At 39.5% G+C, this 23,832-nt stretch overlaps 1 protein-coding gene across 5 annotated transcripts in view; it reads left to right on the top strand.

Annotated features, from left to right (window-relative positions):
* Nucleotides 1–23,832, top strand: part of LOC109423306 (uncharacterized) — a 764,938-nt gene that overhangs the window by 509,135 nt on the left and 231,971 nt on the right. For 4 of the 5 annotated variants that reach the window (XM_029870594.2, XM_062854204.1, XM_062854206.1 and 1 more), the window contains one exon: nt 17,005–18,093. In XM_029870594.2, coding sequence (XP_029726454.2) covers nt 17,005–18,093 — 1,089 coding nt within the window. Of the gene's footprint in view, nt 1–16,760; nt 16,913–17,004; nt 18,094–23,832 lie in introns of those variants that run through there. The other variant, XM_062854207.1, reaches the window with a different exon arrangement.

Consider the following 23,832-nt stretch of genomic DNA (forward strand, 5'->3'; position numbering starts at 1 on the left):
GGCAATTTATTTGGGAATTCATTAAGTAATTCTTCCGCGAATTTATTCAATATTTTCAGAATTTTCCAGACATTATTTTCAACTTTCCTGCGACAACGTTTTCGGAAATAATTATAAAATTTCAGAAGTACCTACTTTTGAAAATTTCTTTAAAAACTCTTCCGAAAAATAATTTGAAATTTATTTTAGGCAATTTTTAGAAATTCCTTAATAATTTTTTTTTTGAGGGATTTCTCCTGCAATTACTTTGCAAATTCATCTTACATTATGTTGAGGGATTCTTTCGGCATAGTTCGGGAAAATATTCGTATATTATTTTGAACGTTTCTTCGGCAACTAATGAGAAAAAAATTCGGAATTTATGAGAAAAAAAATCGTTGATTCTTGTGAAGATTCGCATTCTTTTCTGCAAAGATTCCTCCAGGAATTCCTCCAGAGATTCCTCCAGGAGTTCCTCAATAAAAAACTTCAGGGATTCTTCCAAGAAATCATCCAAGCATTCCTCCAGGAATTCCTCCAGCGATTCCTCGAGGGATTCTTCCAAGAATTCCTCCGAAGATCCCTCCAAAAAATTCTCCAGAGATTCCTCTAGGAATTTCTCCAGGGATTCCTCCAGGAATACCCCCAAGGATTCCTCCTGGGAAACTGCCAGAAAATCGTCCAAGCATTCCTCCAGCGATTCCTCAAGAGATTCCTCCAGGAATTTCTCCGGCGATTCCTCCAGAAATTTCTACAGGAATTCCTCCAAAAATATTTCCAAGTATTCCTCCAGAGATTCCTTTAGGAATTCGTCCAGGGATTCCTCCAGGAATTTCCGCAGGGATTCCTCAAGAAACTTCTCCAGGAATTTATCCAGGGATTCTTTAAGGAATTAAAATTCCTCCAGGGCTACCTCCAGGGCTACCTCCAGGGATTCCTCCAGGGAATCATCCAGAAATTCCTCCAGGGATTTCTCCAGGGATTCCTCCAGGAATTTCTCTAGGGATTCCTCCAAGAATTCCACCAGGCATTCCTCCTGGCATTCACTCAGGAATTCTTCCAGGGTTTCAGGAATTTCTCAAGGAATTGTCCCAGTAATTCCTCCAAGGATTCCTCAAGGAACTCCACCAGCGATTCCACCAGGAATACCTCCAGGGTTCCTCCAGGAATGTCTTCAGGAATTTCTCCAGAGTTCCTTCAAGAATTTCTCCAAGGATTCTTCCAGGAATTTCTCCAGACATTCCTCCAGGAATTTCTCCAGACATTCCTCCAGGAATATCTCTAGGGATTTCTCCACGGATTCCTCCAGGAATACCTCAAGGGGTTCCTGAAGGAATTCCTCCAGGCTATCCTCCAGAAATACCTTCAGGGATTCCTCCTGGGATTCTTCCAGGAATTCCCCCAGGCATTCCTCCAGGATTTCCTACAGAGATTCCGGAAGAAATTTCTCCAAAGATTCCTCCTGGAGTTTCGTCAGGGATTTCTCCAAGAATTTCTCAATGGTTCCCCCAGCAATTTCTCCAGGGATTCCTCAAAAAATTCATGCAAGGATTCCTCCAGAAACTCCTTCAGGGATTCCTCAAGGAATTCCCCCAGGGTTTTCTCTAGGGATTCCTTAAAGGATTCATCCAGGAATTCCTCCACAAATAACCTCCAGTGATTTCTCCTGGGCTTCCTCCAGGGATTCCCCCAGGGATTCCTCCAGAAATTCTTCAAAAAATACCTCCAGGGATTCCTCCTGGGCTTCCTCCAGGGATTCCTCCTGGGCTTCCTCCAGGGATTCCTGCAAGGATTTCTCTAAAAAATACCTGCAGGGATTCCTCCAGGAATTCCTCAGGAAATTCCCAAAAAGAGGAGAACGTGCCTCTGGAGCCGACCTACTGATACCTGAAGGATTCCTCCAGGAATACCTCCAAGAATTCCACCAGGAATTTCTCCAGGGATTCCTCCAGGAGTTTCTCCAGGGATTCCTTAAGTAATTCCTCCAGGGCGCCTCCAGGAATTTCGCCAAGGGCTCCTCCAGGGGATCCTCCAGAAATACCTCCAGGAATTGCTCCAGGGATTCCTCCAAGTATACCTTAAGAAATTCCACCAGGAATTTCCCCAGGGATTCTTCCAGGAATTTCTCCAGGGATTCTTTAAATATTTTTTCCAGAATTCCTCCAGGAATTTCGTCACGGATTCCTCCAGGATTTCCTCCAGGGATTTCTCTAGGGAATCTTCCAGAAATTCCTCCATTAATTCCTACAGGGATTCCTCAAGGAATTTCTCCAGGGATTGCTCCAGGAATTCCTCCAAGGACTCCTTAAGGAATTCATCCAGGAATGCCCCCAAAGTTTCCTTAAGCAATTCCTCCAGGGATTCCTCCAGGAATACATCCATCGATTCCTCCAGGATTTTCTCCAGGGATCCCTTAACAAATTTCTCTAGGGTTTTTTTTTTCAAGTATTCCTCCAAGGATTTTTTTTTCATGAATTTCTCCAGGGATACCTCCAGGAATTCCTCCAGGGCTTCCTCCAGGGTTTCCTCCAAGAAATCCTGCACGAATTCTTTCAAAAAAACCGGAGATCGACAAGCCAAGGGCTGAAAATTTCCTTAATAAAGCTCCTCCTCTTCTTGGCGTAAAGTCCCAACTGGGACAAAGCCTGCTACTCAGCTTAGTGTTCTATGAGAACTTCCACAGTTATTAACTGAGAGCTTCCTCTGCCAATGACCATTGTGCATGTGTATATCGTGTGGCAGGCACGAAGATACTCTATGCCCAAGGAAATTTCCATTACGAAAAGATCCTGGACTGACCGGGAATCGAACCCGTCGAATACCCACGCCTTTACAGCTGTGGCTATAGGGGACCTGTCCTTAATAAAGCTAATTATCATAATCATAATTATCATAATTCTTTCAAAAATACCTCCAGGGATTCCTTCAAGCATTCCTACAGGAATTTCTCCAAAAATACCTACAGGAAATCCTCAAGGAAGTCCTCAGGAAATCCCCAAGGAAGTCCTCAGGAGCTCCCACAAAATTACGACCGTTATCGCAATATATGTGGTTCGGCTTGCCACGCCGGCCAGTAAACCGGCGCAAACTTGCGATGAATGCCTCTGAAGTTAAGTCGGGGACTAGGTCAAGGTGTACTGCCTTAACAGTCAGACAAACGTAAACACATACGTACGCCTTGACCGGGGCTGCTTTTCTGTTGAGGGGACGAAGAAAGATGGGGCCGGCGTAATCGACTCCGACGTTTTCAAATGGGAAGACTCGAGTTACTCGAACCGGTGGTAGGTTGCCCATTAGTTGCTCCAACGACTTTGGTGACGCACGGCTGCAGGTAACGCAACGATGTACGATGCTGCTGGCGAGACTCCGTCCATTCAGAGGCCAGAAGCGATGACGTAGGGATGACAGCAGAAGAGTCGGACCAAGGAGAATACATTTTACTAAGGTGGCGCAGATAAACATTGCAAACCACTGGTTGTCTCTTCCACTCTTCTGGTGTTCTTATGCAACTAAAATAGTGACGTCACTATTTCAGTTCCATAAGAACACCAGAAGAATGGAAGAGACAACCAGTGGTTTGCAATGTTTATCTGCGCCACCTTAGTAAAATGTATTCTCCTTGGAGTCGGACCACCATGCAGTGTTCTCAGGTGCTCGAGTGAGACGATCATCTTGGTTAGTCGATGTTTTTCTGGGAGTATCACGGGGTGCCGCTTGTAAACACTGAGCCCGGAATGGTGCAGCCGGCCGCCAACTCGAATCAATCCGTCGATGAGTTGTGGGTTCAGGAAGCGTAACTTGGATTTCTTGCTGACGGGTTCCTTCCGAGCGAGCTGCTTTAATTCCGAACCGAACGCGTCTTCTTGCACACGACTTACCAAGCGGAGTAATGCGCGATCGATTTCCGACGCCGTCAACGGACCGGTTACGCGATCACTTTTCGGCAAACGAGTGTTCTCGACGAACCGGAGCCACCACGCGCACACGCGAACGAGAGGGGTGAGGGTTGAGTAACGATCGATAATGTCCTCTGGTTCTGTGAATACAGGCAGGGCAACAACTTTCCGTAGTTCTGGATCTTCGGGGTTCTGCTTTCGCGAAACGTATTTCTTCGGCCATGGTTCACTCGATGATCTGATCCAGATGGGTCCGTTCCACCATAGACTGCTTTCGACAAGGTTCTCTAGGCTGGTTCCCCTGGACAGCAGGTCAGCGGGATTGTCCTTGGAAGGCACATGGTTCCAAGATGCGGCAGCGGTCAACTCCTGAATTTCTGCAACTCGATTGCAGAAGGTCTTCCAGGTTGAAGGCGGAGCTGAGATCCAATCCAGTGTTATGGTTGAATCTGTCCATAGGTATACTGGAGCCACGAGCGAAGTGCTTTTCAGGATCTGAGCCAGAAGATGTGACAACAGCAGCGCAGCGGGGAGCTCCAGTCTTGGTATTGACTTGCTGCTGAGCGGAGCTACGCGCGACTTAGCCGTTAGCAGTTGGGTATAGCATTGGCCATTCAACATGATCGACCTTATATACGCACATGCTCCGTATGCCTGCAGGGATGCGTCGCTGAAGCCATGGATTTCCAACGTTTGATGCGGTGAGAGCATGACCAACCGCGGAATACGAAAACCTTCTAGATGATCCAGATCTCGCTGATACGAAATCCGCGCGTTGCTAGGAAGGGCGAGTTGTTCAAACCGTACGTGATGGTGAGTAACTGGTACACCTTCAAATGGAGCTCAGGATCATCACGCCACAATATTCGTTGTAACGGTTGATCGGACGAATGAACCAGAATCTGCCTATACATCTTTTCGATATCGGCGGTCACCACGAAACGGTACAATCGGAACCGCAGAGCAATTTCCACTAGCATTTGCTGGATCGTGGGACCAGGAACAAGGACGTCGTTTAGAGACAAGCCAGAGCGTGATTTGCAGGATGCATCAAACACAGTTCTGAGTTTGGTGGTGATGCTCTCCGGCTTCAGAACTCCATGATGTGGGAGAACAAACTGCGGTTGGACGTTCAGTTCCTCTTCTGACACTTCGCGCATATGCCCCAGTGCAATGTACTGGGCGATGAAATCTTGATACAGATTCCTTTTCTGCGGGTCGGTCATGAGGGAACGCTCCAGGGAATAGAAGCGTCGTGTGGCCTGGTACACGTTGTCATCCAATTGTGGGACGAGTTCTTCGCGTTTTGGCAATCCAACGACGTATCGACCTTCGGGGGTCCGGGTAGTGTTGGCCAGGAAATGTTCCTTGCAAAACTTGTCAGATGCTGACCAACCTTTGGTGTCATGAACGGTTTCCAACTCCCAAAACTTTCGAAGCAATTCTTCCACGTGGACGGCGCTACTTATCAAACAGGTACGAGGATCAGCATGGTCGTGGTCGCGAATGGTGCACGGTCCTGACACCACCCAACCGAGTACAGAATTCTGCAAAACCGGCAACTGCTCACCAAGCTGGATACGACCGTAGCGCCAGTTGTTGAAATGCCAGATTAGCAAAAAAAATAATTCGAAAACATCAAATATTCGTATGCACAATATCAATCGCATCACTCACGAATCGCATTCGCTTGCGATGCGAATGTTGACGAATGAGTAATTTCCAAGTGTGGCTTCCCACCGTTCGCCGGAGTTTGCTGTCGTCGCTGACAAGCATACACACGAACTAAAGCGACAACCGTTCGCTGCTGACTGTCTTCGAATGTGGAAGAAGATAAAAAGTGGAAATCAGGAACCCTGCTCAGGACATCTGCTTGCTTATCACCCTCAACCTTAATCATTAGTGCCATTTACACTTATCAATAAGTTGATTCAACCAAGAGGTTCAATCTTTCCTTCAACTTCATCAAGAAACACAATTTGATAGAAATATTGCTAAATGTATTGCATGCATTTTTATTGAGGAAAACATGGATGATAATGTTGAATCTTGATGTAAATACTGACCAACCTGCAAAAGCGAGGATTGAGGCTGGTGATCATATCCTCAATATTTCCCCTCCGAAAGATTGATCCAACCACCGCTATCATCCAGTTTGACCAAACCATCAAGATCATCCAAGTCCGTCAAACTTTCCCCTTGAGTTGTTTTATTCGATCAATCCAGCAGGGTAAAAGAGTCAGCAGATTGAGCGAAGACCATTCCATCAGTGAGGAAGAGATAGCAATTCACCAACATTCAGCGCGTGTTATACGGCGTTCATGATGGCCAGCTCAATTGAATTTTATGGAATGCTTTGGAAGCAAATTTTTAGAAATAAATAAAGTGTCACGTTTTTGCATTGTAAATAAAATAAAGACTTGATCATTATAAAAGTGCAAATTTCGATATTTCACTTGCTTGTTCAATTCCATTAATGATTATGAAAAAATAATGTTTTGATAATTTTGGTTATTTACCGAGCGGTTCCATATCATTTCAGCAACGAGTAATTTTCATATATCTTTATTTGGATGAAACCTTGCATACAAGTCTTTGGGGGAGAAAAACGCCGTTTTGCATACTTGGTTCGCCATTTTGAATCTAGCCTTACTTATGAGAAGGGCCTATGAAAAATGCACATGATATCTTCAAAAAATTGTATCTCGAAAACGGTTTGTCCGATCGGTTTGGTGTCTTCGGCGAAGTTTTAGACAATTGTTGGTGCTATATGGAGAAAATATGCACGGTAAAAAATATGTTTGGTTTTTGTGATTTGAACTAAAATATAGATTTTCCCTCAAAAGTGACATGTCAATATTTTTTTATTATCCTTATGTTATAGCTGACTAAAAATGCTACCTAGTGCACAGTGGGTTGTTCTGGAGAAAAATAGGTTACAATGAAAAAAAAATGTTTCAAAAATTACGGTTTTAAAAAAAGCTATTAAGTAAAGTCAAAAAAGTTTGTCGCCCTAATTTTATGAAAGTACATCAAATTGCAAGAAAAAAGTACTTCGGTAACATTTTTCTAAGATGCACTCGGATGTACTCCGTGTTTCTCCAGTTTCAAAAGTATTTTTTTCGGAAAGATTGGAAAATTTTGAGTTAAAATGACACTGACAGCTTAAAGATTTGAGTGAAATTCTCTGCCTTAGAAGTATTTTGAAACAAGTTACAAAATCCCACTATCAAGAACAATGATTTCTTCCAGTGGTTTTTATTGCCTTCTGCTGAAAACGTGCTAATAAGTATTAGATACAGGTAATTAGATACCAGTTAGCTGTACTACGTACAGTTGGTGATTGTAAACATGGTCTTTGTTGGAACTAGTCCACCATGGCCACGCTGGCCCAGGCTTGTAAACATTCGACACTTTTCACTGCCTTCGTTTCGTTGTCGCGGTCGGGTGTCAGCTTGCTTTATTTCATTCGAACGCGACCGCTACCTCTTACACACAACACAAGCGGCAGAACAAAGATCAATAAACAAAAAAGTGGATCAAATCAACGTAGTCTGACACGATGACATTAGTATAATTCCAATTGAAAAAAAATTATTTTATGTCAGATGGTGCTGCTTCACAGTATAAAAACCGAAAAAACTTTTCTAGCCTTTGTAAGTTTAAGTCAAAGTATGGTATTGACGCTGAATGGCATTTCTTCGCAACATCGCACGGAAAAGGTCCATGCGATGCTATTGGAGGTACGATAAAACGCATGGCAACCAGAGCAAGTTTAGCCAAAGAACGCGAACACCCGATAAAGACTGCAAGAGAGTTGTTTAATTGGGCAAACAAACGAAAAGAAGAAGAACTTACAAAGTTGTCATTTTGTTATTCTACTACAGAAGAATACGAAAATATGTCTTTGCAGCTAAATAATCAATATAATAATGCAAAAACAATTCAAGGAACTCAAAAATTCCACTCATTTCTTCCTCTATCAGAAAATACAATAAAGGCAAAGCTTTATTCAAACTGCCCTGACAATGATGCCAAAATATTCGATATTGTTAAGAAAGTTGTGTAAACAATAATTTGATAAAAATACAGGAATAAAAATAAACTGATGTACAAAGTATAATGTTATTTTTTATTGCGCACAAATACCACCCCTGAAAAATAAGCCTTATTCGCTCTTTTGAATCTTGCTAATTGAGGAGCTTGCGATATGCAAGAGTTGAATGCACATTTTCAACACAATACACCAAAAACCACTGGAAGAAATCATTGTTCCTGATAGTGGGATTTTGTAACTTGTTTTTCAAAATACTTTTAAGGCAGAGAATTTCACTCAAATCTTTAAGCTGTCAGTGTCATTTTAACTCAAAATTTTCCAATCTTTCCGAAAATATACTTTTGAAACTGGAGAAACACGAAGTACATTCGAAAAGGGCTAAAACTTATTAAGTTATCAAAAAAATCAATATTAAATTAGTAATATCTTCTAAACGGTGCATCTTAGAAAAATGTTACCGAAGTACTTTTTTCTTGCAAATTTGATGTACTTTCATAAAATTAGGGCGACAAACTTTTTTGACTTTACTTAATAGCTTTTTTTGAAAACCGTAATTTTTTAAAACATTTTTTTTTTCATTGTAACCTATTTTTCTCCAGAACAACCCACTGTGCACTAGGTAGCATTTTCAGTCAGCTATAACATAAGGATAATAAAAAAAATATTGACATGTCACTTTTGAGGGAAAAACTATATTTTAGTTCAAATCACAAAAACCAAACATATTTTTTTACTGTGCATATTTTTTCCATATAGCACCAATAATTGTCTAAAACTTCGCCGAAGACACCAAACCGATCGGACAAACCGTTTTCGAGATACAATTTTTTGAAGATATCATGTGCATTTTTCATAGGCCCTTCTCATAAGTAAGGCTAGATTAAAAATGGCGAACCAAGTATGCAAAACGGCGTTTTTGTTCCCCAAAAACTTGTATGCAAGGTTCCATGCAAATCAAAAAATACAAAAAATAAAAACTGGAAAAATTTCCCACTTGTTCGTGGAATCGCTCTACCACGTTATATTCGATTTTTTGTAAGCATTCATAAACTCTTATATATTGAACCCAATCTCTCGGATAAGTATGATGAATTGGAAAATAGTGGATCTATTTACTAATTCATCATGCTATTTTTCCTAATTTCTTGAGAAGGTTGATGTTTTTTTTTAATTTCTAACACAAGTTATGAACTTCTACCGGTGAACCAAAATACTTCATACAAAATGGAGCTTAAACAATAAGTATTAACAGTTAGGTTCGAACTTCAACATGTAAATTTGGAAATCACTCAAAGGGGCTTTTCCCTCTTACAAAATTTAAAGTTAAAAATAAATAAATAAATAAATAATAGTTAGGTTCGAACAAGTTTTGATTTTTGCTAATGTCATAGTAAATATTTAAAGCAGTAGAGGTTTGGAAAACAAAGGCTGATAAGAGGTTATTGCCATATTGATTTGTTTGTTTCGGCTATAATTGAAAATGTTTGCTTTATCCGTTATTAACAGGTTTATCTATAGCTAGATTGATTACTGAGCTACACAGTTAAAATAAAAATGTAATTTTCAGTTTATTTTCATGCACATATTTGGAGCATGAAAATAAATGCAAAATTCAATAGAGCTTTAAATTTACACGACTTGGAAAGGAAAGCGATTTGTGTAAAATTAAACGTTATTGAGTTTTACACGAACCACAGCACGCGCACCGACGACGGCGTCTTGCTTTGCTTGTTTCTTTTTATTCCCACCGTTCCCATTGAAAATGCATTCCCCTCCCGGGTATCACTGGCAGCAGTAAATAAACACACAACAGCGTAAGATTCAGGATTAGTTTCAAATATATCTTTTATTCTCTGACTAGAGGTGTTGTGAATTGATATCCTGCGGCACACTTAATATTTCCGAAGCAGTTGAATTTCTTCTCTTGTCCAGGTCGCTGGGCACTTCCAATAATGACGCTCAATTACTGCTGCCACCAGGAACTAGATTGCATACAAACCAACGTGGTTTTGCCGCTTTCGGCTGTGGGTAGATGGGATAAAACTCTTGATAGACATTTACAACTGAAAAACGCTGATTCTTCTTACCTCAAGTTTTCGGTTCACTAGTACAAACGATAGAACTTCACTAATTTTGGAAATTAATTTGGCCGGGAAGTGAAATATGCGGCTCACAAACGAAAGATAGTCCAGTCGGGGTTTTTATTATTCCGCCATGACTGCTTTTGACTTGACTGATGTGTACTAGTTCATGTAAAATTCAAGTTTTGTTCGCTGAAAAATATGGGTATATCGATTTATTTTTACAATGACTGGAAATCAAATAAATAAAAATGTAAATTTAGATTGAAATACATGCTCCAGACTTGTGCATTGATTTCAATATAAAATTCAATCGAACAGAAGTTTCAACTCGTGTACATTTACATTTCGTTCAGATTACAGCTCGTTGAAATTTAATTAATTTTTGCTGTGTATGATTAAATTATATGCCTTGAGAGTGACTTTGTGTATTATTGGCAGTGCTTCTCTCTTTGCCATAAGAGTTTTTTGTCGTCCAAATATCTTGAAACTTAGTTGTAAACAGTTTGATTGGCAAAGATGTGACGCCAACTTTCAGTTTATCAGACTTTAGATAACACCCCATGACGAAAAGAACAAAGCTGTCGAAAATATACTGAGTTTTCTAGCATTTTATACTAAAGGCACTAGAAAATCGCATATACGTTAGTGGGAATTAAAGATGTGATATAAAACATAATGAATAGGGACAATGGAAATTCGCGGCAAAATTTCTTAAATTTCGCGGAGTACTATTGTAAATTTCGCGGCACTGTCGCGGTCCCATATGTTTGATCGTTTTGCTGCAGAAAACTCTGATTTTGCATGCCAAATAAATAATTCATTTGGTGTTTAGAGGTCTTTTGAGGAATTTATCGAAAAAGGAACAAATTTGATGAAAAATTAGAAAAGAAGCATATATTGAAAATACAGTAAACTTGTATTACGCTATACATAATTGTGTATAACTTTTCATTGTCAAAATATACCAGTCAATTTAGGTTTAGAAAGTTGAAATTGATGGATATTTTAAAGATATTTTCACAATTTTGTCCATTTTCGCGTAATTTCGCGGGATTTCTCATATTTCGCGGCCAAAGGCCAATTTCGCGGAATTCGCGGCTTCCGCGAAATCGCGAATTTCCATTGTCCCTAATAATGAACCAATATTAAATATTAAACATTATTCCTAAATAATCTAATGAAAATTTACGATGCGCAACTTGTGCTTGAAAATGTTTATTTGGCAGCGCTTTCTTGTTTCCTTTATTCCACCATTCCATCAATTATTTCTTTCTCAAGGATTATTGATGAAATCACGAGGATCAAACCAAGTATCAATCCAATATCTTCGACAAATACCCCTTTCCAGAGAGATAGATCAAGCCGAGGCTCGAGCAGAGAGAAAATCTCCCGGCAGTATGAGAGAAGTTAATGCATAAAGAGAAAAAAAAACAAGTATCCGTGCATGCTTATCATACGTGCACAGCTAGCAAAGCAAAGCCTTTTATTGAATCAATGCGTCCGGCAGTGCCGTCTTGCTGAATTACCTTTATATTTCGACATTACACAAAATTACTACTGAAGGGTGTTATATGTCAGAAGGGGGTATTTCTAATTTATAGGTAACGCAGCTAAGCATGTTACCACCATGATGTGCAAATTATTAATTAACTGGTGTTAGAGACCGCCAGTGCACCAGTAATTTTTAGCAAAGTTCGGTGGGACACGAACCGAGTTAGAAGATTACACAAAAAATGTTGTGAACTGTTTATTATCACTAATGCATTGTAATAGTTGGGTTCATTACATTTACCTCTGTATAAATTACTTTACATAAACTTTGCATAAATTTACTACATTACTTCTGCATAAATTGTTTTTTTTTTGTTCGATGATTACATTTGAATTCAGTTTTTTTGTATAATACATTTCAATAGCTGTTTATTTAAATTTAAAAAAAATACGGCAACACGGCAGAATGCTCTGCAATGATGACGCTCTCGTTCACGCACTGCTGCATTGAAAGAATGATAGGTTGATCTGGAGGGGAAATATTGAACCAATCAATTGATCCATGGAATAATTTGACCCATGGTTTGAACAATATTCGAGAGGATTGATGTAACAATTTTGAAGGTGGGGAAATATTGTAGAGAAAATTGAAGAAAAAAGCGCTATGGAGGGGAAATATTGCTGTGTGGTTGATCAAACGGAAGATAGGGGAAAAGTTGAATGATTGATGTCAATCTATTTTTGAACAATATTATACATTCAAAGCATCCATAAAACGGCCAACTATTGATCAATATATGCACCGTGTGACTGGCGCTATTGTCTTTACGGTGACTCAACGCGATAGTCGAAACGAAACGAATTTCTTTCCGTGCCAGCAATAGGCTCGACCAACCGAACCGACTAAACGAGACGACGAACAGTCGTACCTCACCGACGCCGACGACAACGGCACGGGTTAACGAACCACGACGCGAGTCGTGTGCAATGATAAAGAAGCAGCGTAGGTACTCACTCAATGACGGCAGCAGCAGTCGATCCCTGTTGTGGCTGGCTGGCAGAGAATTCTCGGGAACAGCGTGGAAAATGAAACGCGAGCAAACGAACGGCAGTTCGCTCTTTGCTCTGCTCTCGCCGACGCACACAGCAAATAATCCTCGGTCTGCGTGGGGAATACACACCAACAACTGAACGGCTCTTCTCACTTGGATGGCCTGTACCACTCAGCCGCAGTGGTCGGGGTAGCCACCACTAAAGACACTCACAAGTGCCGTATCTTCTCTGCGTTCTTTCCCCACAATACACTGGCACTGTACTTCGTGATCCAAGTTGGATCTCCTTCACTCACACACTCTGAAACCTGGCTGAATCTCGTGGAAATTTCTCGGCACAAGATGGCCGCCCTTGAACTTCTCTTTTCTTTCGGTGGCGCTTCGAGAAATTTCACTGCGCAATTTCGGATATCGACCGAATTTCGTCGATTTTTAGCCACTTTCGCACTTTTTTCACCGTTTCTCGCACAATTTTATGTGGAGGATTCAATTTCACTACACCTTGTCGGTGTCAGCCAATCCTTGGCGTAATTTCACAGTAACACGAGTCGGACGGATTTGCACTTTTGCATACCGGGAAAACGACCGAACCGAAAATCCGAGCCGAAGGACCATGTAAAATCCAGAATTTTTTCCGGTCCCGGTCACAGCTCACAACCGACCAAATCTCGGGAACCGGCCTTCGAGGGTTTCGCAGCGGACTTCGAATATGGCGGACTTCCAACTCGCGGGGAATTATTCGGACGGGGAGAAATAACGAAAGAACGCGCCCGAACAGCTTTACTGTTTGCGTTAGACTCATTTTATTTCTGTTCTGACTGGGTTACACAGGTTGTCTATAGTTGTGGTAGTGTAAGTTTACTTGGAAAGGAAAACAAGTTACATCTAGTTTATTAGGGTAATTCAAAGTAGTTAACGTATTAGGGTAGGTCAAATTTTTCTAAGTTAGCGAAAGTTTTTTTTTTCTTTTGGCCAGTTAACAGAAATCGTTTCAGTTTTCAGTTTTTTTTTAATATTATGAGGAGAGCGAACATTTTTCCATGTTTGATGAGCGCAATTTTCGAATTATCTATTTAATATGACAGCAACATTTTTCCAACTAAGTACGCGACTCTTTTATTGTAAAGAGCGACGAAGTTTCATATGGCTATCCGATGAGTGAAGTTTTATGAATATAAGATCGCCGCCTCGATCGCCGCTTCTATTTTGGGGAGCCGACAAATTAATGTTCTGTTTTTAATGTATGAAGAGCGCAATGGTCTCATTCAACATTCAAACTCGTTTATTTTGTTTAAGTACTTCAAAATTGTCTCAATGTTTTCAATTAGATAAGATATTTTATCATCTTAGATTGCAAATCCTTTATTTTAAATGGGTAGACAGACATTCTCACATTTTTATCAATTTGCGATGAGAGCAATTTTCTAGTATAAATAGAATATAGTTAAATTGAATTAAAATTTGTCACATTTTACTTGATATTATGAGTGCAAGTTTTTCATCTGATATCACCACTAGTTTTTTTTTAATTTTATGAAGTTTCCAGCTATTACACCACTTATCTTTGAATTATGATATGTATTTTTTTCTGACCAACAAATTTGATAAATTGAAAACTATTACACTATTATTTTTCAAATATGATTAAACTTGTCCAAACAAAATCATATAAATCCGTAATTTCATATATTACATTGTTAATGATATATTTTGAGGGAATTTCTACGACTGAGATCGCAGCTCATTGAAAAGCGAAGGAATTTTCACATTGTTATTGATTTACGATGAGAGCTGTTTTCGAATCTGAGATAGCCACTTTATATTTTGGGAACTGAAAAATCTATTATCCTTTTTTGGCATAAGATGAGCGCAATTTTAACATCCAAGACTAACACTTTTTTGTGAGCGGGAAAATTGTCTTGTTTGCGTTATTTTGGGAGCAGTAAAATAGTTCAATTGAGCGCAATGCTTGAATTATTTATATGGGGGGCGTAGCATCATAAGAGGCGCAGCTATTTTGAAAACTTGGGTAACCAGCTCTGATTTTAGCATGACAGCACTGAATAGTATATCTAGTACAGTTTTATAAAAATGTGATACATTAAACTTACATATACACTGAAACAAAACCGAGGGTAAAAACCCTTCAAATTTCCTTTTTTGCCTAGACATTCGTTTAGCCGAGGTAAATGAAAAATTGGTTTTCAATAGATTTTTTGCAATTTCGTGAGTATATTTCGAGAATATACTCCAAGGCATTTAGTTTATGACGTATTAGCAAGATATTTGACCTTAAAAGTTTATTTATTTGTGAAATTCAGAGAAATATTATAAAAAAAAATGTCCCGATAAGGAGAAGCGACGATAAACAAATTTATTTAAGAAAACTGATTTCTGTAAACACTCAAACGTAAGCTAGATTAGCAGTTTTGAAAATATGGCACAGAATTATTGTCAGAAATGTTTAAATTATTGCATAAAATGTCATGAAAAAATAAGTATATTGGTTTTTGGTTGGTTAAACTTTAAAATGGGATTGATAAAAGCTAAAATAAATAGTACTGCATTGAAATAAATACGTGCCCTAATGCCTGTGGAGTACACCTGTTTGATACTATCATTACTAAATGAGTTAGAAGACTGCAAAGTGAAAGAAGAACTGCAAGAAGTGTCAGATTTTGTGTACCCTGTTTATTCAAAAGCAGATGCTCATACAAAAATGCAAGATTTGGTTAAATAATTGGCTTATTTCATTCAATCTGAAGAAATATATTATAAATGAGTCTTAGTTGTGAACCACATTCATTTTTAACATGATTTATTTGAAAAGAATGTCTTAATTATGAAACAAGTAGTTCATGCTAGAAATTTGAATACTTTCGGTGCCATTTCTCGAAATATGAGCCGTCCAATGTATATTATTTCAGCCAGAATACAGTCTAAAAGATATTGGGAGCTATTAGAAGACGTAATAGTAGTAAATGCTGTGATTTATGCAAGTGAAACCATCATATTTCATCAAAACAATACTTAAATACGTGATTTTTGGATGGTTTGTGTTATTTTTTTTCTGTTAAAAACGTTGTTTTTCGCAAAATTTCAACCTGCTTTGGTCATGAAACTTTCATTAGATTCTTTTGAAACACTTCCGATAAAAATAACTACATCAAATCTCAATTGAGAAACATTTAAAATATGATGACATATTTATATGAGATGCATGCTAAATTAATATGGCGACACTTCCAAAAACGATCTAATTCATGATTTACAAGTCGATCTATAGTGCAGATCACCATACAAAATGACTTTGTGGATATTTTTCGAAATTTGATAGTTTTTTATTATGGAATTCTAAATATTGTACAATTCGGCTAAACGAATGTCTAGGCAAAAAATGACATTTGAAGGGTTTTTACCCTCGTTTTTGTTTCAGTGTACATGTAAGTGTGATGTATCACATTTTTATAAAACAGTACTAGATATACTATCACTACGATAAAAAAGTTTTATCATAAAATCTTTTGTATGAGTTTCCTGGCACTTTTTTGAAATTTTTTTAGTTTCGGCTAAACGAATGTCTATCACTGTATAAATTTTAGAAACCATTGAAAGGAAATTTCCAGTGGGGTGACACGGCTGTCAAACTCGGTACATCGCCGCTTCACCCAACATCATTTTTGGTACGGCGCGTTTTGGTACCCACTTTCTGGTCGGTTTACCCTAACTTGCTGCTGATTTTCGGGTGTGTGGCTCGTGTGTTTTTAGTGCTTATTTCAGAAATTACACATTTCAAACGAAATCGTTGTTTTTGATGATTGTTTCTCTTTCCTTATCACTTTGCACGATATTATGTGTAGCAGCGAAGCAGTGTCGATGTTTACAGCGCATTTTTTCCATGAATTAAGCAATCAAAACATAAACATTGGACGCCATGTTGCATTGAATGCTGGGTAGATGATTCTGGCCCTTCGTCATCCCCCTGGAAATTTCCCACTCTCCACACCACTCGGTGATTAATTTTTCACAACTCTTGACTACACTGTGTTCAGTGTTTGTTGGATACATCACTTTAGCTGACTGTGGTTACCTAGATAAGCGCTGTTTTTATTAGTCTACATCATTAGATCACATTACGTGTATTGTCGAACATCGTCCCGCACCGTGGTCCGTGGTATAAATCACGCCAATTTATCCTGTACAGCAAGCATACGAAGGCATGCCAGGACATAGTTAATGAACATATTGCGTGTCGTCTCTCGCATGATAATGAAATCAACTTTCGCCGTCTCGCTTTTCCTCCATCAGCATCGATCCAAAGCTAACTCGATTGTGTTTGTCCAGTATATTAGGGTATATTGCGGACCGTTTGCGGTTAATGGCCTGCTATGATGATGGCATTAACTCTTTTCTCTCTCTCTCTCGTTTCTTCCATTTCATTCCAGGAACTGGAGGACCTATCACCGAAAACCTCTCCAAAGCCCCGCACTGCCCCTGTCGCTTCGACAACCCGATTCCCGTTCGATCCACCCAACTCGCCGAAAAGTGTCCGAGTGCCGGGATCTTCGAAACCTTCCGGCAGCCACGAACCGATGTTTAACTTTGATGACTCGCCCAACCCGATCCGACGACTGCCTCCTAAGATATCGCCAACCGACCGGTCACCCGGGAAGGATGGGAACAAAGAAAATCGATCCAAGGTGGCGGAAATAACCACGACTCCAAGCAAGCGGATCAGTCCGTACAAGTCCCGAAAGGATCGATACATGCAACATCAGAGTGGAAAGGCCTTGAACTCGGCGCCTGCTGTGAGTAACAGTAAGGGTCAGAGCTACAACGATCCTAACATGACCATGTTCCCGTTCGATCGTGAAGCGATCGACTACGATCGAATCCAACGTGAATGTTTCGCCGTCGAGGAAGAATACCCTTATGAACACGAACGCGACGAATACTGCGAATCGCCCTCCAAAGCCATGATGGACTCGGAGATCTTCAGCGATCAGTACTCGATCTTCCAGCAGTACGCCTATCTAACCCAACAGGAACGGGACGCACTGGACAGAACCTCGTCCAAACGAGGTAAAAAAGATCGAATCGATGCATTCTCGCCCAAGAAAAAACCTGCCACCAATAAACCGGCCATTTCGCCGCAGCGATTGTCCAAGTTCGACCAGATCGCTACCAAGTTCGACATGATGCCATCCAAGTACGACAGCTCGTCGTCCAAAGGGCGTTCGAAGATCAGCGGCGCGAGCAACGCTGGACTTCCGGACCTTCGGGTGGACTATTTTGCGGAAACATCTTGCTGCGGTGACGACGCGCTGCCAACTACGTCGTCGTCTTCGTCGTCGGCGTCCGAGGGAAAAACGCATGCGTCGTCCAGTGGTGGTGGATCATCGGGACCAACGGCACCACGATCAGTCGAAGTCGTTGGAGCAGGCGCACTGGGTGGCGGCCCCATAAACGTTACACCCAACCCGATGGACAGCCCAGTTTGTACGCAACCACGGGCGACAATAGTCGTACAGCAAGTACGTAGTTTTGTCCCTATTTTATTACATTAAATTTCCCATGATTGTACTTGTTCTGTCGGTATCATGTTTTTCGCGCGTTTCGGACGAGTGTTTTGATCTAAATAAATTTCGATCGATTGATTAAGGGTGACGTGAACGGTAGATCTCCCGTGTGATCGAGTGGCAAGTGAAAAGTTATCTCCGATGAAAGTGCACTTCTCCTGAGGGAAGAAACGGTGCCAAGATTTCGAAATTCCCGATCCAGGTCGTCTGGCTTCCGTGCTTCGGGAGTATATTTTTGTTCGATCGACTCCACGACGCAACGGGTAGGTAGGGTGAGTGTACCGGTTGTGGACATAGTAGTGGTTCCGTGTTTTGGACAGATGTAAAGTTTATCGTTAAATCTGAAAATTTTAAACTCGATATTGGATTATGTTATATCAATGTAATAAGTGTTGAATTATGAAAAACTTTAGAATTCTGTACTTATTCAGAGGTTTATGATTATCGTTGCTTTGTGTTGAGTGCGAAAAAACTGCAAATTCTTATTTCTATCGATACATTATGCTTCAGTGTAAATAGGTGTTTGCCATGAGCAATGCCAATGAATTTCCAAATACATAAACCAGAGGCTCACAATAAAGTACACACAAGTGACTACCCAACTAACATTTATTGTGAATGTAAACGTCAACAAAGCGTCCTCAATACGGCTTGATACTGAGTTACTGTGTTGTACATATAGATGGAAGCTTCTATGCAAGCCCTATACCAATGAATCTGGCGAACTTAATCAGCATGTATATGCTGCGCGAGAAGCTTCTATGCCACCAAGTCATAGCTCTTTTCTCGGCTCCTATGTAGCCACTAACTGAATAACATCTTGAGAAGGCGCTTTTTCAGCCTTTTCGCAGTTGTTAAATAATAGTTATACGGCATCCCCAAATTAAACGATTAAATATAATTAGGTTATGGATACCGTGACGCAATACATGTGGAACTGGAATTATCACTTTTAAAATTGAATAATTAAAGTACTTGCCGCTCTTTGGAATCGAACTCCCGATCTCCGTATCCACTGGTCCCGATGATGTCCTCGCTGCCACACTGCTATATATAAAAACATAGAAAATAGCCCGTTTTGTTTTACTCCAGACAAGGCTTCATAATTGTGCCACAAGAAACCTTACCCAACTACATCTTGCTGCAAAAGCTTGTGAAACGTCAAACGCAATAATGTTTACATTGAACAAGCTGTGTGATTGCGCCAACAGATTCTTCTTCACAGCTTCTAGCTGAAAGAGTATTCTTTAAACGGCTACGAAGCACTGCTGTTTTGTGTTTTGGAAACATTACAAAACGTACTGTATAACAGCAGCTGTTGTAGTGGCTGGGACTCTTACTCGATTTGCACATCTTCCGGAAAATCTTCCGGCATTGAATTAAAGTGCAATAAAAGCAGCCCAAATAATTTCACAGCACAGAGATGGATAGCTGTAAAGAATTTGTGTAGTAGCTATATATCCCGCTTAAAGTTTGTTTTGACAATAATGTTTACATCCGACAAGCCGTGTTGGTAAACCAACAGTTTCTTTATTACAGCTTCTAGTTGTAATAATATCGCATAACGGCCTTTAAAGCGCTGCTGGTTTGGGGATTTGTCAGTATAACAAATTGTACTGTATAGTAGCAGCTGTTTTGTTAGTGGGGACTCCTATTCGATGTGTTCAAGTTTACACATCTTCCGGGAAATCTCCCGGAGTTGGAATAGAGTGGAGTAAAGGCAGCCCCAGTGACAAGCAATGGATTTCTGAAAACCAAGTTTGGTAGCTGGATTGTGCTTGTTTTGCAGTCGTGTATTAGCTTATGATTTATATTTGACTAGCTTTCCTTTTATTCAGCGTTGACTGCTTTTACTCGATGGTTACACAACAGAAAGCAAATGACTGAAGCTTATAGCGCTGAAAATGTTAGTTGGGTAGTGATGTTTTAATTAGCGACAATTTTTAGTACCGTGAGATGATGATAGATGACAGTGTTCACGGTTTCCCATGTAAATATACATGAAACTCATCATTGGAAAATATAGTTCTGTAAACATAATATTGATTATCTTTTACTGAATTCATAATTCATAATTCTTACACAATGGTCATATTTGAAAACCAGTACCCGACCAGAAGCTCCTAACAAGATTATAAAAAAATTATTACAACCGTTATAAGAAATAACACAATTTGATATAACTTTGTTGGAAGTATTCGTATATGTGAATAACCATAACAAAATTGTAACAAAATTTGTTATTATTTTAAAAACAAAACTATAACAAAACTTGTATTATTTATTCAAACAGATATATAACAGCATTTGTTGCATTATGCTTATCAAAATAATTGCCTATAACAAAATATCGTAACACAATATTTCTCTGGGGATCTGGCTATCAGTCACAACAAGTTGCGTTGATTTTTATAGAATCTTCGCCGACGTTTCGATCCCTTATAGGATCTTTTTCAAGGCTCGACACTAAATCAACAAGTTAAAAAAGGATTTTCTAATCTTAAAAATGTCGGTCTTGAAAGGGTTGCACACCGGCCTATCATAGGGAACATACATTTATGGGGATGGATATACTGTGATTAAATTTATAGTATCACTATCACTTCTATTCTGGTGTTCCTATAGCACTTGATCGTTTTGCGATGGTGGACTTGTTCATTTAGAACGCAACGCTAAACTCGTCTTGTTTTAACAACCCCCCGTCTTTCGTTACGCTTTTTTATATGAAAGTCCTAAAATTTTTGTATGGACCGTAACGTTCGGTTGTACTTTTCCCTCTCCCTTGAGCGACGCGTAATTTGGGGACGGCGTCATATTTGTTTCAAAAAACATGCGTCATTTCTGCGTGAGCATCCCTATCAACCAGATTCGGATTTCCTTTATGAGCCATTTTACGAAGTGACAACAATGTTGTTGGTGATATTGATTTTCACGGGTTATTTTACGCTACCTCCTGTCAAAATTCATTTATAAAATTGGCTCGTAAAATGGACTAGTGCTTTATCTGACGATATTGTTCGCTATCGATTCAATACAAATCGATATCGAAAATCTCTCACTGGTTGACCGGGATGTTTCAGGCAATTTTGCCGATAAAACCCTCAAGACGATTAGAACAATCCTGTCGATAATACCCAAAGTCATCCTATATAAAACGACGGATATTGCATGTGCTGCAATTTGCGACCGGACGAACAATGTTTCCGTTACATGGAACTACGTTTTGTATGCCTTCCAATACTTTTGAGTTGAATTTTACACAAATGACGTATCTTTACACGCGAAACCATTAGATCGATTACAATAAATACCAAAACAGTACTGCTGTTCGCCAAAAAGTATACCAAGTAGTGAATGTTATTGAACATGGAGAAAGCAAAAGTGGAACTAAATAATTAAAACTTGGAATTTGTTTATTCTACCTATTTTGCTTCGACTTTAGGGAGCATCTATTAAGTACGTCACGATAAAATTGGAAATTTTCAACCCTCCCTGCCTCCTCCAAAAGTGACGATAAAGTTAATGGATGACCCCTTATGTGATAGATTCCATTTCATTGCTTAAAATTTAAAAAAAAATGTGGAATATAACTAAATTATACCTACAGCTGTTATCATATCTGCACATGATATAATTGTGATAGATTAAAACAAAATCACTAACGACAAATCAAGTCTATTATACGTCAACGAGCTCAATGTGACGTCATACTACCCCGCTTGTGTGCGTCTGGCAAACAAGGATTTGAATGAGAAAACTGAAAATACGTAGAACCACCCAAGTAACCACTAAGCCGTAAAAATTGGCACCAAGTTGGTTCTATATCCAAATGAAGAGCAATGTTAACAGAGCTCATTAGAACTACATCCTATAATAGATCTGCTTAAAAGCCAATTTTGGCGAAATATTTGGCTGATATACGGCCAGCTTCAATCTGCGTACCGAGTCTCTGGTGAAAGAGTTGTCAAAAATGGGTCAAGAAAAAAGAAAAAAAAAAGTTATTTACTTTCTTTATTTTTTTTCTCCGGATGTTTTCCATCGAAGTCTACTTTTCTTCGATGTTTACGGCCTGATCCAGATTCGATCTGATGTCCTCGGGGTTGTTAGTCTTAAGTGGATGTCGTCACGTTTCCCATCTGCTCCATCGATGCACCAAGAGATCGGTTTGCTCAGCACCGTATTTAAGGAAAAGAAGGCAACAAGTTGGGACAGCATTAATGTTTCGATCCGAATGTTCCGGAAGATCCGATGTTCGGATCTGAAATCGGGCACAATGTGGCCGCATTGGAAATATATAAAATGGTTTTATTGAGGGTGGAGAGAGATCTGCAGGAGATGCAGCTAGGAAAGTTTGGGAGGTTGACGAGATTCCGTAACAACAGGAATCAAAATGGGGCCCATCGATTAGTTTTGGTTGCGATCGTACGAAATTTCCGAGCAGATTTTATTGTCTTGCTTCGGTTCAGTTTTGTTTTGCTTGAAATCAGCTTTGATTGATATAAACGTCATGCACGCCAAGCCTTTTAACAGCACTGTCAGGCTTCTTATTCGGCTGATAGACACTGGCTAATTTATGTGGGTTGGCTCTTTTCGGTGACATCGGTGACTTAGTGTTCTTATGTCACCGAAAAGAGCCAACCCACATAAATTAGTAAAATTCCACGGTGATCAATCCCGATCAGTAGTGATAGACACTGGGTTTACAAGCACTATGGCATAGCGTCATATACTAATATACGGCTTATTTCAGTGCTTACTATTTATAATGCCTGAGAGCATTTGAAAATTTCCTACTGAGCCTATTGACACGAAAAAGCTGCTGTATGACCTTTAGACCGCTTACGCCAGTGCTTAGTGGTTACTTGGGCAGTAAAGCTTCTATCACCGCCCTCTTCAAGTGTTGTGATGGCCTCATTGGCAAAGGCGTCAGAATTGCTACCGATGATATATAGGTGTCTTGGTTCGAACCCGAAAATTTTATAACGTAATGGACACTATTTTTATGTAACCTATTTTTTCTAAAAATAGAATAACACACTTAAAAATATTTACCCAAAAAATGAGTATAAAATTTAGTTTTTACCCTAAAAGGTTGCCAAAGAATTATAACACAATTTGTTATAATTTTGTTAAATTCTATCATATTTCATGGAACAAGTTTTGTAATATTTTTGTTATGATCATAACAAGAGTTATTACATTTTTGTTCTTTTCTTGGGGGAACTTTGTTAGAATTTTTGTTATTTTAACTACTAACGGTACATGTTTTATAACAATCCTTGTTATAAAAATTTATTGTAACAAAATAACACAGCTTGTTATAATTTTGTAATGTCCATCTAGTCGGGTAGCCCTGAAATATCATTCAGTCTAAAATTTGGTAATTCCTAAGGGCCTATCTGTAAACATACACGCTAACGCCGCTCAGCACTAAAGCGCATAATTTCCAGACTACACTCAAAATGTGTAACCCTTGCACATTCACAAGCTCCTGTGTCCGCAAAATCGTTAAATTCGCAAAAAAAAATTGTACAGCAATCTAGCTAGGTTTACTAGTGACCTCGGAGAACAAAAAAAAAATATCGACATTTCGCATCTAGACGAGTGTACGAGCTGTTTTTGAGAATATGTAACTGTAACACATTTTTGTGTGGTCTGGAAATTATGCACTTATGAGTTGGGCTTACACATTTT

The sequence above is a fragment of the Aedes albopictus genome, chromosome 2 (genome assembly GCF_035046485.1).
Source record: "Aedes albopictus strain Foshan chromosome 2, AalbF5, whole genome shotgun sequence".
NCBI lineage: Eukaryota > Metazoa > Arthropoda > Insecta > Diptera > Culicidae > Aedes > Aedes albopictus.